Genomic DNA, 15,602 nt, shown 5'->3' with positions numbered 1-15,602 from the left:
GGACTTAATATTATGTGATCTCTCCAAATGAACCCTCTGATGATGGATCAGAGTAAAACTCAAAACGTTTAAGAACTTGGGATACAGAGGCACCACTTTCTCATTCAAAAATATATAACTAAAGACAATAATAAAAAGCAGATCAAGGGTGGAAATTCCACAATGGCTCGGTCACTGTGACCACCAAGCATCAGGCCACTATTGCACAACAAAATCCAGACGTAAGCCAGGGGGAGTATTATCAGGACAACCTTTGAGCCCTCTGCTCACAACTCATTCTCTATGTACAAAGGCAGTAACTCTCAGCCCTCAAATGCAACTTAAACCTCTAGAAGAGGCTAGTCTACTCAACTGGCCACTGGGTCCCTGCTGTGAAACTAGCACTCCCATTCTAACCAGCTGCTTATCTCATGACCAGGTCCCATTTATTACAATTATTGTTCTCTCCATCAAAAACACACTCCTCTCTGCAATTAAAACAGATCCTAATCTCCTAAAAAAAATCCCTGTCCTGTCAGTATAGGCTTTACCCTACCCCCGCATAATTACCACAGACCCATTCACCCCATAAACCAAAGGCGCCTTTGCTACCTTCAACCACAAATCTGCCCCCTTCTCTATTCATTACCACAGATCAGAAGCCCTCCACACCAGATCTCATCCTGCAGCACACAAAACTACCACAGATCAGAAGCCCTCCACACCAGATCTCATCCTGCAGCACACAAAACTACCACAGATCTCATAGCCTACTTATTACTACAGGCATACAACCATCTGACACTACTACCTCAACCATAAAACTACCATAGACCCCTCATTATTGTAGACCATTTCCACATACCATAACACACAGAAGCAGAATCCGGTCACTCAGCCCACCAATTCTGCTCCACCCCCAGGTGCAACTTACAGGCGCTCCACATTGGACCCAATCCCAGGCTCATAAAATATCACAGACTCTTCCATCCCCTCCACATTGCCGTTCCACTTCCGCCCACCCACACACATACTACCAGAGATCGGGACCCCTCCCCGGCCCTGAGCATCCTCGGGTCCACCGCTTTTGCTCTCTCTTCCTCGTTCCCTCTCGATGGGCATCCTTCCCCCAGTCATTCTCATCTTCAGGACTGCCGCGATCGCCCTCTCCCCTTCTGTACTGCCCTTCCCCAATATCTCCTCCCCATCCCTCGTTCCCGGTATATCTGTTCTGCCGCTTCCCGGTTTACCCTCTTGGCCAAGTCCCGGTTCGCCTCACAACCGCCCCCCCCCCCGCTTCCCGGTTTACCTCTTGGCCAAGTCCCGGTTCCCGGTTCGCGGTCACTCGGCGCCTCACGCTCCCGGCTCGCGCTGTTTCCGTTGCTCAGGAGCTGCACCGGAAGTTGACGTGTTTCTGTTCACAACCACCGGTGACGTGTTTTTGAATCCGCCCCTTCTTTTTTTTTTGGCCTTGAAATCCCTCGGGGGCGGGGGGCGGTTTAGTCACGGTTGGGACTGTCAGTGAAGACTAATACTAAATGTGCGATAATCTAACGATCGCCACAAACCGAGAGCTCAACACGTTGCCGGGCAGCCTTGCGGTGACGTCATTACCGGTGCGACGGCGTGGCCCTGGGCCGGGAGTCTCGGGATCCGCTTTCGAAGGTACGTGTGGCCCTGTCGTCCCTGTCCCGTTCCCGCCCGAATCTGGGGGCCGTGGGTGATGCTGGACCTGGGATAAGTCAACTTTTGCATATGACAATACCCTGGTTTTGATATCATTACTGGACGAACGATCTTCCTTCATTGTCCTGCTTTGTGGTTAGTGCAAATAAATCTAGAAATTTCAAAGTAACTTTATTATCGAAGTACATTTATGTCACCATATACTACCCTGAGGTTCATTTTTTTTAGAACATTCACAATAAAGAAAGCATCCCCAGGTTGAGAACAAAGTGGGGCCAGGTTAGTCTTCAAAATATTTTTAAATTGCCAAACAACAGCAGTCTTCAATTTTATCAGTCTTGATTTGCTCGGGAGAGTCATTCCAGAAATCCTGAGAGGACAGCAGCTTCCTTTACAAATTTAAGTGGTCACTTGGAATGAGGGATACTCCTTTATTCCTTCGCAAATCGTAGTAGTTTCATGTACCACTGCCACAACAATAAAACAAATTTTATGTCGTATAGGTCAGCGATAATAAATTTGATTCTGATTTGAGAAGTCATGTTCACAAAAAACATTTTATCGATTGATGTTCCAGGAATTTCATCTCAGTCAGTTTCAGAGGAGGCTGATAGTAATCTTTTGTTTGTCCTTCCCTTCCATAGGCTTTTCAGGCACATAGTATGGAGACTCTGAGCTGTCCTATGGCTGTAGCGATATTGGCTGGAATAGGATCTGGCATGTGCCTGGGTTGGATGGTTCGTGGGCGATTTGTTGGACCTTTAAAAACCTCACTGCAAAGCACAGCGATGGAAACCAGTGTCATGGGAGAGAGCGGCGAGTACAAGATGGTGCTGGTAGTTCGTAATGACCTGAAGATGGGCAAGGGGAAAGTGGCGGCGCAGTGTTCACACGCAGCAGTCTCCGCGTACAGGCAGCTCCAGGTGCGGAATCCCAATCTGCTCCGGCAGTGGGAGTACTGCGGGCAACCCAAAGTGGTCCTCAAGGCACCTGACGAAGACAGCATCATAAGCTTATTGATGCAGGCCAAGGATCTGGGGCTGACCGTAAGCTTGATCCAGGACGCTGGGCGCACTCAGATAAAATCTGGCTCACGCACGGTGCTGGGCATCGGTCCAGCCTCGGCAAAGCTGGTGGACCAGGTTACAGGACACCTGAAACTGTATTGAAGTATATCTGTGCCTTGACTGAAGTTGCAGTTGGACTGACTCATGAATCTGAGACCCATTACCTGGACAGTTAGTGGTATTTCTCAGTAGGCAGGCTCCAGGACACTGAGCCAAGTCAGTCCAAATTATTTGGGGTTGATGCTGTGCTCTGCATTCATTGGAACATAGAACCATACAGGCCCTTCAACCCACAATGTTGTCCTACACCTTTTAACCTCCTCCAATAAGAATCTAACCCTTCCCTCCCACATAGCCCTTCATTTTTCTATCATCCATATGCCTATCTAAGAGTCTCTTAAATGTCCCCAATGTATTGGCCTCTACCACCACCATCACCCCTGGCAGCATGTTCCACACACCCACCACTCGTAAAAACCAAAAAAAATCTACCTCTGAAATTGCCCCCTATACTTTGCTCCAGTCAGCTTAAATTTATGTCCAACTGTACTAATTGGATAAGAATTATTGTAGTATCGGTCATTTTTGCTAATTACTTGAGTGTTTGGACAAATTAATGAACAGCAGGCAAGTGGCGAACAGGAGCGACATGGTCAGTAAGCACGGCCCACTCGTTTCCATTGCCCTCTGAGGAGGTGCAGTGTTCCTGGCAGCTATCGGTAATATGCAGCAAAGCTACTCAGCACCAGCTTGAGGACTGGAGGTGCAGATTTCCCCTGTAAGAAGTGCCCAGGCTTTTCGGAGCAACAACCTCTCTCCTTCCCATCTGCTCCCCACCCTCGCCAACCACACTCCTGTTTGCTCACATTGTACAAATACATTCTTTGTTGGTTACAGGAATTTTAACATTCCAAGCTGTCCCAGGGGCTGGTCATAGGCTGAATATTGATAACTCTTTACAGCCTTGCTGACCAGAACCATATCGACTGGCGGGAGTTACCTGGGTGGCTGGTTTATTAAAATAAAGCAAATGTCAAAAATATTGCCTCAACTGGCTCATTTCTGTAGATGGGTCCTGTTCACGAGATGTATGTCACAGCTAACTGGGTAACTTCTTCACTTTTAACTTCCCACACACTGAATAGTGGTGAACCCAGTTGCAGAGAAAAGTCACAAAATTAGAGGGTCCAAAAAAACTCATGGGCAAAGGGGATGGGAGGTTCCCGAGGATTGGAGGGTTGCAGGTGTGGTTCCCTTATTCAAGAAAAGGAGTAGAAATAGCCCAGGAAATTATAGACCAGTGAGATCCTACTTCAGTGGTTGCTAAGTTGATGGAGAGGATCTTGAGAGACAGGATTTATGAACATTTGAAGAGGCATATTATGATTAGGAATAGTCAGCATAGCTTTGTCAAGGGCAGGTTGTGCCTTACAAGCCTGGTACCCCATGCAAGGCTTATTCAGAAAGTAAGGAGGCATGGGATCCAAGGGGACATTGCTTTGTGGATCCAGAACTGGCTTGCCCATAGAAGGCAAAGAGTGGTTGTAGACGGGTCATATTCTGCATGGAGGTTGGTGACCAGTGGTGTGCCAACAGATCAGGGATCTGTTCTGGGATCAATTCTCTTCGTGACTTTTATAACTGACCTGGATGAGGAAGTGGAGGGATGGGTTAGTAAATTTGCTGATGACACAAAGGTTGGGGGTGTTGTGGATAGTGTGGAGGGCTGTCAGATGTTACAACGGGACATTGATAGGATGCAAAACTGGGCTGAGAAGAGGCAGATGAAGTTCAAAAGATAAGTGTGAGGTGGTTCATTTTGGTAGGTCAAATATGATGGCAGAATATTGTATTAATGGTAAGACTCTTGGCAGTGTGGAAGATTAGAGGGATTTTGAAGTCCATGTCCATGTTCATAGGACACTCAAAGCTGCATTGCTGGTTGACTGTATAAGAAGGCATACTTCATCAACTATGGGATTGAGTTCAAAAGGTAATGTTGCAGCTATATAAGACCCAGGTCAGACCCCACCTGGAGTACTGTGCTCAATGCTGGTCACCTCACTACAGGAAGGATATGGAAACTATGGAAAGGGTGCAGAGGAGATTTACAAGAATGTTGCCTGGATTGGGGAACATGCCTTACAAGAATAGGTTGAGTGAACTCAGCCTTTTCTCCTTGGAGCGATGGAGGATGAGAGGTGACCTGATGGGAGATGTTGATCATGTGGATAGTCAAAGGCTTTTTCCTAGAATTGAAATGGCTAACGTGAGAGGGCACAGTTTTAAGGTGCTTGGAAGTAGGTACTAAGGAGATTTGGGGGTAAGTTTTTTACTCAGAGAGTGGTGAGTGCATGGAATGGGCTGCCAGCTACGGTGGTGGAGGCGAATACGGTAGGGTATTTTAAGAGGCTCCTGGATAGATTCATGGAGCCTAGAAAAATAGAGGGCTATGGGTAACCCTTGGTAATTTCTAAAGTAAGGACATGTTTGGCACAGCTTTGTGGGCTGAAGGGCCTGTATTGTGCTGTAGCTTTTCTATGTTTCTGAAGTCAAAATCCAAAAAAAAACATCAACTAGAGATTCCTACAAAGGCCAGGCTTTACTTTAATTTTTTGTTCAGAACATGATGATTCGAAGACTGAACAAAGAAACAAGAGACAAAGGACTGGTATAGAAGACACAGGTGACCGGATGAACTGAAGAAGTCAGCCATGTCATCTCTGGTGACCAATTTGAGGTGTGACAATGTGCGGTAATGAAAGAACTTTACCGTGTGTGTCAGGCTACATTTCAGAGCTGTCTCATTTTGCTGTGAAGAGTTTCATGTTGGGATTGTGCTGCCTAAGAAACTGGAGCAGGAGTTTTCTAAACTCCCTAACTGAATAAATACTAATCTGAATTTTGATTCCAGAGAATTTCAAGGATATACTGTGGTTGGACTGAATATGTACAATGGAGAAGAAGTTCCTTTGAGCCACCAAATCCACATTCACCTCCAGGCATTCTTTCACACTAATTCCCATTTTATCCCCCCCCCCCCCAACACACAGGGACAATTAACCAATAACCTCGTATGTTTTTAAGATGTGGGAGGAAACTTGTGCAGTCGCTGTAAAAACGTTCAAACTCCACACGGACAGCAGCCGAGGTCAGGATTGGACCCAGGCTGACGGGCAGCAGCTCTGCTAGTTGTGCCATTATTTCCTCTCAACTCTAAATGCATGATACCTCGAAACCGAGCTATTTTTATCAAAAGGGTAAACAGCCTTGTGACATAAGGAAACAGGAGCTGGAGTCAGCCATCTGACTCAACAAGCTGCTCCACCATTTAATAACATCCTGACCTTTTCATGTATCAACTCAGCCCCACCTATCTGCCTTTTCCCCATAACCCTTAATTCCCCTACTATGCAAAAATCTATCTAACTATGAATAAATATATTTAAGGAGGCAGTCTCTACTGCTTCCCTGGGCTGAGAATTCCACAGACTCACTATTCTCTGGGCAAAGTAATTTCTCCTTATCTTCATCCTACATCTGTTCTCACAAATCCGTCCCCAAGTTTTAGTCTCAATAACCACTGGAAACATCTTTGCTTGCCTCTATCTTATCTATCTCTTTCATAATTTTATATTTTTGTATGAGATCCCCTCTCATTCTAAATCCCAAATATATTCCCAAGCGACTCGATCTCTCTTACTCACGGGTTAACCCCGACATTTATCCAAGGAAAGTTCCTCCCTTTTAAACTGCAAGGAGCATTCTGAATCTTCAGTCAATCCAGTCAACTCCAACTAACACAGCAGACCTTCCTGGCATCCTGTGGTCCTCTGTAGCCATAAGGTATAGGAGTAGAATTAGGCCATTGGGACCATCGAGTCTGCTCTGCCATTTCATCATGGCTGATGCATTTTCCCTCTCAACCCCAATCACTTCTCCCCGTATCCCCTCATGCCCTGACCAATTGAGAATCCATCAACCTCTGCCTTAAATATACCCACGACTTGGCCTCCTCAGCTGCCTATGGCAATGAATTCCGCAGATTCACCACTCTCTGGCTAAGGAGATTCCTCCTCGTTTCCGTTCTAAAAGGACACCCCTCTATTCTGAAGCTGTGTCCTCTGGTCTTAGACTCCCACCAGAGGAAACATCCTCTCCACATCCACTCTATCAAAGCGTTTCAACATTTGATAGGTTTCAATGACGTCACCCCTCATTCTTCTAAATTTCAGTGAGTAGAGGCCCAAAGCCATCAAACCTCCTCTTATGACAAGCCTTACAATCCCAGAATCAGAACCACACACAATACTCACCAGTGCTTTATAAAGCCTCAACATTACATCCTTGCTTTTATATTCTAGTCCTCTCAAAGTGAATGCTAATACCATTTGCCTTCCTCGCGACCAATAACCTGAGCACTCTGTGAATGAGCCTTTCCCAGTGATTTATGAAAACTTCTAGGACATACTATTAGCTTTTCAGAGTCTTATTAATTTCATTTCTGTACGATGACTTTCTTTTCCCCAAATCTCTTGCCACCACATACAGTACAGTGCAAAAGTCTTAGACACGCTGGATTTTTTATACATCATGGCCTCAACAGAGCCCTGATCTCAACATCATTCCATGGAGAGACAGAAGAACTATGGCAAGTTCTCCAAGATGCTTGGAACAACCTACTGGTCGATTTTCATATAAAACTGCACCGCAGTGTACCTAAGAGAATTGGTGCAGTTTTAGAGGCAATCACAACAAATATTGATTTAATTCAGGTTTTTTTAAAAGAACAGTTTACTGGTCATTATGAAACTTTTTTGATAATTAGAAATTTTTCATTGCTTTTGAGAGCGTCTTTGCTTTACAGATTTTTTTACATGTGCCTAAGGCTTTTGCACAATACTGTAAATTAAATTTTCACTGTTATAAACAGAATTTATTGCCATCACTTTAAACCAATGAATTAGTGATGAGTCAAGGCACATTATATTGCACATAAATGCCCTACATAATTTACACTACATTCTACATTTGTACCTTCAGGTCCTTTAAGTTAAATAAGAGTTTAAGAATCTAGATCTGCATGAGTTTCTTCAATTCACTTTAATTTTAAAGTTATTCCTTTAGAAAAATTTGACTTCGGTCAAAGTTTTATCTCTTGGATCAAATTGCTGTATTTGAGTCCTACTGCCTCTGTTTTGACTAATTTTCAGAAATCCCAGTTATTTAACCTCAAACGTGGCACCCGTCAGGGATGCCCTTTAACTCCCTTTCTCTTTGATATGGCTATAGAACCTTTGGCGATAGCATTTCGAAATTGTCCTGAATTGACGGGGATTTGGAGGGGGGGTGTTGAAAATAAAGTTTCTCTTTACGCTGATGACTTATTACTTTTTCTTTCAAATCCGTCTACATCCTTACCTCCAATGTTTTCACTTCTTGATCAGTTTAGCCAGTTCTCTGGCTATAAACTTAATTTACATAAGAGTGAACTTTTCCCAATTAATAAAGAAGCACAAGAATTAACCAGACTACAGCGCACAGTGAGGACTGCCGAGCGCATCGTTGGAGCCTCCCTGCCCTCTATTGTGGACCTGTACTCTTCCAGGTTGAAGAATAGAGCGGGGAACATCATAAAGGACTCCTTCCATCCTGCGCACGGACTGTTTGAACTACTTCCGTCTGGTAGGCGCTTCAGATCCCTCCAGACTAAGACTAATAGGCACTGGAGAAGTTTTTTCCCTACTGCGGTCACTTTGCTGAACAGTTAACTGCCGGTTAACTGTCGGCTAACTATTACTTGGATTGCACTACTTGTACGTATAATCTATATTTTCATTTATATTTATCATTATTATTGTTATGAGCAGAGAGACAACATCTGCCGGAAGTAAATTCCTTGTATGTGCACAGGTACTTGGCGATTAAAATCTGATTCTGATTTTGCGATCTCCCTTTTAAAGTAATTCATAATCAATTTACTTATCTTGGGATTACAATCACAAGGAAGTTTAAAGATCTCTTTTGTGAAAATTTTGCCAATCTTTCATATACTATAAAACAGAGTCTGTTACAATGGTCACCTCTATCTATGTCTTTGGTAGGTCGTATTAATGTTGTTAAAATGTATGTTCTCCCTAAACTTTTATATTTATTTCAATCAATCCCAATTTTTATTCCTAAAACTTTTTTTCATTTCTTAGTCTCTATTATTTTGTCATATCTGTGGAAGAATAAGCGCTCTAGAATTAATAAAGTTTATCTCCAAAAATCTAAAAAAGAGGGTGGCATGGCTTTACCTAACTTTCGTTTATATTATTGGGCAGCCAATATACGTTGTGCTACCTTTTGGTCTTATTTCCATGGCCAACCCGAGTGCCCTAATTGGGTGGCAATGGAGTTGAGTTCCATTAAAGATTTATCTATCTCTGCACTTCTTGGCTCTGTACTCCCTGGTAGTTTGTCCAGATTAGTTGTTAATCCTCTTGTTAGACACACTTTGCGTATATAGGCTCAGTTTAGGAAATTTTATAGTTTCCATGGTTTTTCCTTTTCTAACCCTATCTTACATAATCACCTTTTTTTACCTACTACGTATGATTCAGCATTCCATGATTGGTATAGGAAGGGCATTAGACATTTTGAAGATCTTTTTATTGATAATCGCTTCGCCTCTTTTCTACAGCTCTCTGCTAAGTTCAATCTGCCCAATGCTCATTTTTTAGATATCTCCAAATTAGACACTTTATTAATCCTTTAATTCCTAACTTCCCTGAAATGCCTGAGAAAAATGTTATGGATTTCTTTCTTTCTATTAATCCACTAGGTAAAGGTTTAATATCATTTATTCGTGATAAATTAGCATCTTTACGGCATTCCCCTGTGGATAAAATTAGAATGGCTTGGGAGCATGATTTAAATATCTCCTTATCTGATGAGACTTGGGACTCGATTCTCAAATCGGTTAATTCAACCTCTCTTTGTGCTCACCAATGCCTTTTACAGTTTAAGATTGTTCATAGAGCCCATATGTCTAAATCTAAATTATCTCGATTTTACCCTAATATTAGTCCTCTTTGTGATAAATGCAAAAGGGGCGAGGCCTCTCTCATTCATATGTACTGGTTTTGCCCTAGCTTGGAGAAATTTTGGAAAGATGTCTTCACAACGTTATCTTATATTCTGAATCACCACCTAGAACCTAACCCTTTAATTGCTTTGTTCAGTTTTTTGGGTGAGACAGATCTACGTCTGAGTTCGACCAAGTGTCAAATGTTATCTTTTCCTTCTCTCCTGGCTAGACATTTAATCCTTCTTAGATGGAGAGATGTTGCCCCACCCACGCATGCTCAGTGGCTTAATGATATTATGGCCTGCTTAGACCTTGAAAAAATTCATTATTCAGTTCTTAATTTGGATTTAAAGTTCCATAAGGTCTGGGGACCTTTTATTAAGTACTTTCATAACCTTCCTCTTAACTAAGGTTTTTTTTTTCGGTCCCTTGCTTTCAGCTCCTTTTTTTTTGGTGGTAGGCATTAATATCTTCTGTTGCTAAGTGTATTTACAGCTTTGGGGGTTTGAATGTCCTGATTTATATTCTCTATATTGTGTTGTGGTTGGTCTGGAGTTTTTTTTTGTTGCGGGGCTTGGGGAGGATACTAATTTTACATGTCTTCAATTTGGGTGCTTTCTCAATTATCTTCTTTTGTATTATATTATTGTATGTTTATTTTTGCACTGTATTAATGCTCTTCATTTCGATCTGGGTTTTTTTTTATCTGTAGCGATGTAGAAAATGTATTAAAAAACTAATTTAAAAAAAAAGTTATTCCTCTGTTGATGTACAAGAGATGAACCACCCCATCTAGTTGACTGTGTAACCGCATACTCCTTTCAACCTAACCACACTCCGGTGAGAGGCAAAAACCTGCAAACAGGTAGGAGAAGCTGGGAAACTCCTCTGTGACATCCTAACATGATTATATGTCCTAAAATGACAAGCAATTTAACTGTCAAAGTCGAGTATATCGTCGTCTGCACAAGTCAAGTCGCTTTTATTGTCATTTCAACCATAACTGCTGGTACAGTACACAGTAAAAATGAGATAATGTTCCTCCAGGACTCTGGTGCTGCATGAAACAACACAAAACTACACTAGACTACGTGAAACAACACAAAACTACATTAGACTTCAGACCTGCATGGGACTACATAAAGTGCACAAAACAGTGCAAGACAGTACAATAACTAATAAACAAGACAATAGGCATAGTAAAGGGCAAATTATAATATAATAATAAATAATGTAAATGTAAACAATGTTGTAGCAGGAATTGAGAAAGCAATGAGCAAAAATTGCAAAGGGATTGGATTGGTGCTCAGTTGAGTATGTGTGTAAGTTGCTGTCAGACTCTTGGTACAGATATGCACAGGCACAATGAAAATCTTACTTGGGGCAGCATCTCAGGCACAGAGCGTCAGATAAAGAACATTTCACAAAGGACCAGAGCAATCACATCTACTGTCGATCTGTTTGGTGGTAGGCATCTTGGAGAAGATCCAGGTCACTTATGAGGTGGGGGTGGATTTGCGCCCTTTCACCTCAGGCATTTATCAGGTTTAGTTTACAGTTGGCCATCTACATCACCTGCTGTTTCTCTAATGTAGTGATTCTCTGCCAAAAGAAAATGTTTCTAAACTCTTATGACAAAATTATTGCTTATGGTCAGAAATAGAAGCAGAGCTTCAGACTGTACCTAACCCTAAAATAACCCAATGACTTGATGCACCTTGATTCTCTTCAGCACACCCCAAAACTTGACTCGATTTTCCCTCGACCACTCGATCAGTGCACTTTAACAATGATTCCACAGTTATCTCCAGGACTCTTGGTCACTGTCCTGAACAAGCAAAGTGTTTTATCCTAGCCCAATATATGACTTAACATTAACTAATGTTTGATTGGTGCAGGCCAATTCATCTGCTGCTGTCTGCAAGGAGTTTGTGCGTTCTCTTTGTGGCCGTGGTGATTTTCTCCAGTTTCCTCCCACAGTCCAAAGACCTACCGGTTGGTTTTGTAAATTGTCCTGTGATTGGACTCAGGTTAAACTGGGGGTTGATGGGCGGCGTGGCTGAGTGAGTCTATTCCACATTGTATCTCGATAAATAAATAAATCTCTTGAAATCCATTGCTTGCAAAGTGATTGAAATGTTTAGCTTTTTTTATTGGTTGTTGGGTGTATTTAAGGCAGAGGTTGATGGGTTCTTGATTGGACATGGCATCAAAGGTTATGGGGAGAGGGCTGGGAACTGGAGTTGAGGAGGAGAAAAAAAAGGATCAGCCATGATTGAATGGCGGAGCAGACTTGATGGTCCAGATGGTCTAATTCTGCTCCTATGTCTTATGGTCTTATCACATATACATTGAAACATACATGTGTTGCTTACATCGGGGCTGGGCTTGGGGGCAGCCCACAAAGCCACCAACGTAGTCTGCCCACAACTCACTAACCCTGTCCTGTAGGTCTTTAGAACGAGGGTGTAAACTGAAGCACATACAGATTCCTTTCAGACAGCAGCAGGAACATGCTGTACTGTTCCACTTGTGTTATGTCGAAGAAAACTGACCATCCAGCTGACTCTCTGTTGCATCCATTCAAGCACCCACACTCACATTATCCTATCCTAACCCATTATATTCTCCCCCATCAACTTCCTACACCTCAAACTCTACGACACACGAAGGGCAGCTCACATCGACCAATTAATGCACCAGGCTGCTGTCTTCAGGTGTAAAGATGGGCCAAATAAAAAAAAAGACTGCAAACTTCACTCACTGCAATTCTGATCTGATTCTATAACCTACAGACTCACCTTCAGAGACTCCAAGTCATGTTCTCAGCAATTTTTGTTGCTGGTGCAAAATCTTCTGTGGTTGTTTGTCAGTTGTTGTTTACGTACAGTCTTGCCCAACTTCTAAAGATAGAAGGGCAAAGATAATGATTAAAGAGATTTCAGTTAATTTAAAATATCTTTAAATCTCTTTTTTGCTGCACAACTTGTTTGTGCCTCTCTGTTTTTATATGGTTCTTGGTAAATTCTATTTTTGATAAAAATACTTCTTAAATTTTTCTGTGAATGCCTGCAAGAAAATGTAAATGTAAATGTAAAATGTAGTATACGGTGGGATATGGACTTTGATAATAAATTTACTTTGACTTTGACATAGGCACCAATAAAAAAGACTGTGAGTGGAACTAAGTCTGTAAATAGACAAAAAAATAAGTCAAGGCAGCAAATTGGGTTCAATCCCAGCAGAACAGTAACTTCACATTGCTCTTCTTCCATAACCCAATTAATATCTAATTGATTTCTGAAAAGTGATTCTCTGCAAAAATAGACCGAGGAAGAAGATGAATAATTTCTAAATTTACAGATAATCACTTTGCTGCTAATTATTTCCCCACACTGCTCATTATGCAATTAGTGACTACTGGGACCCAATTGACAAAAGGTCATTTTTGGCCAATCCCCTCCCTGAATGTGTACTCCACTACCGAACATCCAAAGACGAATTGATTCTAGAGAGAATAGGCCCGATTATGACATTGGGTGTAGGAAATTTCAAATCAATTTTCTTCTAAACCTGCACTGGGAATTTAAAACAAAAATCAACTAATTAACTGCACACCTTTTAACTGTGGGCAGAGACAAGCCTAGGCTCCGACGGATTTAAGGTTAATGTGAATCACCTTGATACTTATCTTATGCAGATGAATCTAAATGTCTGGTTACTTTCCGACTTCTGAAATGTAGATTAACAAATTTGCTGCGAGTGAGGGAATGTTTCTGGGAAGAGCGACCGAGCATACAGTGTGGCAATCTGTAACCATATAACCATATAACAATCACAACACGGAAACAGGCCATCTCGGCCCTCCTAGTCCGTGCCGAACTCTTAATCTCACCTAGTCCCACCTACCCGTACTCAGCCCATAACCCTCCACTCCTTTCCTGTCCATATACCTATCCAATTTTACCTTAAATTACACAACTGAACTGGCCTCTACTACTTCTACAGGAAGCTCATTCCACACAGCTACCACTCTCTGAGTAAAGAAATACCCCCTCGTGTTTCCCTTAAACTTCTGCCCCCTAACTCTCAAATCATGTCCTCTCGTTTGAATCTCCCCTACTCTCAATGGAAGCAGCCTATTCACGTCAACTCTATCTATCCCTCTCAAAATTTTAAATACCTCGATCAAATCCCCCCTCAACCTTCTACGCTCCAATGAATAGAGACCTAACTTGTTCAACCTTTCTCTGTAACTTAAGTGCTGAAACCCAGGTAACATCCTAGTAAATCGTCTCTGCACTCTCTCTAATTTATTGATATCTTTCCTATAATTCGGTGACCAGAACTGTACAGAATATTCCAAATTTGGCCTTTCCAATGCCTTGTACAATTTTAACATTACATCCCAGGGCTCAAATGGGTGAATAACCATATAACAACTACAGCACGGAAACAGGCCATCTCGGCCCTTCTAGTCCCTGCCGAACGCTTCTCACCTAGTCCCACTGACCGGCACTCAGCCCATAACCCTCCACTCCTTTCCTGTCACAAGAGATTCTGTAGATGCTGGAAATTAGATTAGCACGCACAAAATGCTGGAGGAACTCAGGTACCCCGATTTCAAAGTTCTAAGTAAATTTATTATCTAAGTATGGGTGCCGAATACAATCTTGAGATTCGTTTTCTTGCTGGAAGGAATGCAATACAACACAATCTATGGAAAGCATTACAAAGGCTGAACGTGAGTCTAAAGACTGTGGAGTCAGAGGGGTCGTGGCAGTTTCTTGTTACTTTCACATTATTCGCTGTTGAACCCCCCCCCCCCGCCCCCACAACCTTTTCAAGCCTGTCTGATGAGGATAGGGGCCATTCCGTTGTGATCCGCAGAGGTTTTTGTGGACGAGGATTTAACTCCGGGAGGAGTGTTGCTTCCCTGGGTCAAGGATCAAGAGCGTCGCCGAAGGGATATGGAGACCCCGAAAGACGAGCGTGATCGGACAAGATTAACACAGAGTGAAGGAATGTGATGTCTTTGCTATTTCAAGCCCCCTCTGAGTTTCAAACACCCATTTTAAGGACACCTACATACATATACCAATAAGCTGACTTACAGGTTTTTGGCTTAATTTTTCCGATGAATTCTGAAACTTTTTTTTTAAACAAGTTACAGCAGACCTTGTCTGGGTCTGTGAACGTGGGAAGAATCGGGTGATTTGGAGTTAGCCAACGAGACCGGGACCTGAACCTGCAGATTATTCTTGCAAATATTTGTTTTGTTATGAATAAACTTACTTTTGATACATAAAACTCTGCCGAGGCAGAGGCGACATTTGCGCGGGAATGTGTTCAGGTTGTTCGAAGCTGCCGGGAGATTGCAGCTGGTCTTTTTCAGGGGTGAGTATGGTATTTCCAGTGATACTTTGGGCACTGGCAGCATGGATGGGCACAGTCTCGCCGGCTGCCGCGGGGCTGCAGGTATCTTCTGCCAGGTGGGGAGGGGACTTTCTGTGTGTCTACTCTTCTCCCTCCTCCCTTTCCCGTCATGACAGACCTCAGCCCAAAACATCAACTCTTTATTCCCCTGCTTAAATGCTGCCAGAGTTTCCTCAGAAGTTTGCGTCTTATCTGTTATCCGTGTTAATTGTTCAGTAACTTTTCTAGTAAGTGTAGTGTAGCTGATTTTGTTCGTTCTACAGGCCTCTCCGTTTCCCTTCAGCAACCGTTCACACCGTTTTGTTCTGGCTATTGTGTAGCTTATTTGTTATCACTGTAATGTTATCTCCAGCGAGACAACC

At 42.7% G+C, this 15,602-nt stretch overlaps 2 protein-coding genes across 7 annotated transcripts in view; one reads left to right on the top strand and one right to left on the bottom strand.

Annotated features, from left to right (window-relative positions):
• vmp1 (vacuole membrane protein 1) overlaps positions 1-12,628 on the bottom strand; it is a 200,091-nt gene extending 187,463 nt beyond the window's left edge. The window contains exon 1 of one of the 5 annotated variants that reach the window (XM_059973627.1): positions 12,606-12,628. The gene's annotated coding sequence lies outside the window, so the exon portion shown is untranslated. Of the gene's footprint in view, positions 1-1,288; positions 1,431-12,605 lie in introns of those variants that run through there. The other 4 variants (XM_059973629.1, XM_059973628.1, XM_059973624.1 and 1 more) reach the window with 4 other exon arrangements.
• ptrh2 (peptidyl-tRNA hydrolase 2) lies at positions 1,489-8,112 on the top strand. 2 transcript variants are annotated; one of them, XM_059973630.1, is made up of 2 exons: positions 1,489-1,644; positions 2,310-8,112. In XM_059973630.1, exon 2 carries the CDS (start codon positions 2,328-2,330, stop codon positions 2,832-2,834), a length of 507 nt encoding a protein of 168 aa, XP_059829613.1. In that variant the 5' UTR covers positions 1,489-1,644; positions 2,310-2,327; the 3' UTR covers positions 2,835-8,112. The 2 variants fall into 2 exon arrangements, with proteins under 2 accessions (XP_059829613.1, XP_059829614.1); XM_059973631.1 differs by lacking the exon at positions 1,489-1,644 and adding an exon at positions 1,661-1,800.
• Positions 12,629-15,602: the final 2,974 nt, after the last annotated feature.

Source organism: Hypanus sabinus, chromosome 6 (genome assembly GCF_030144855.1).
Source record: "Hypanus sabinus isolate sHypSab1 chromosome 6, sHypSab1.hap1, whole genome shotgun sequence".
Classification (NCBI taxonomy): domain Eukaryota; kingdom Metazoa; phylum Chordata; class Chondrichthyes; order Myliobatiformes; family Dasyatidae; genus Hypanus; species Hypanus sabinus.
Note: the sequence above shows the minus strand (reverse complement) of the source record. Positions and strands in the feature narration are given on the sequence as shown.

Coding starts and splice junctions, on each gene's coding strand:
- ptrh2 (XM_059973630.1), top strand. CDS start 2,328: ATGGAGACTCTGAGCTGTCCTATGGCTGTAGCGATATTGGCTGGAATA.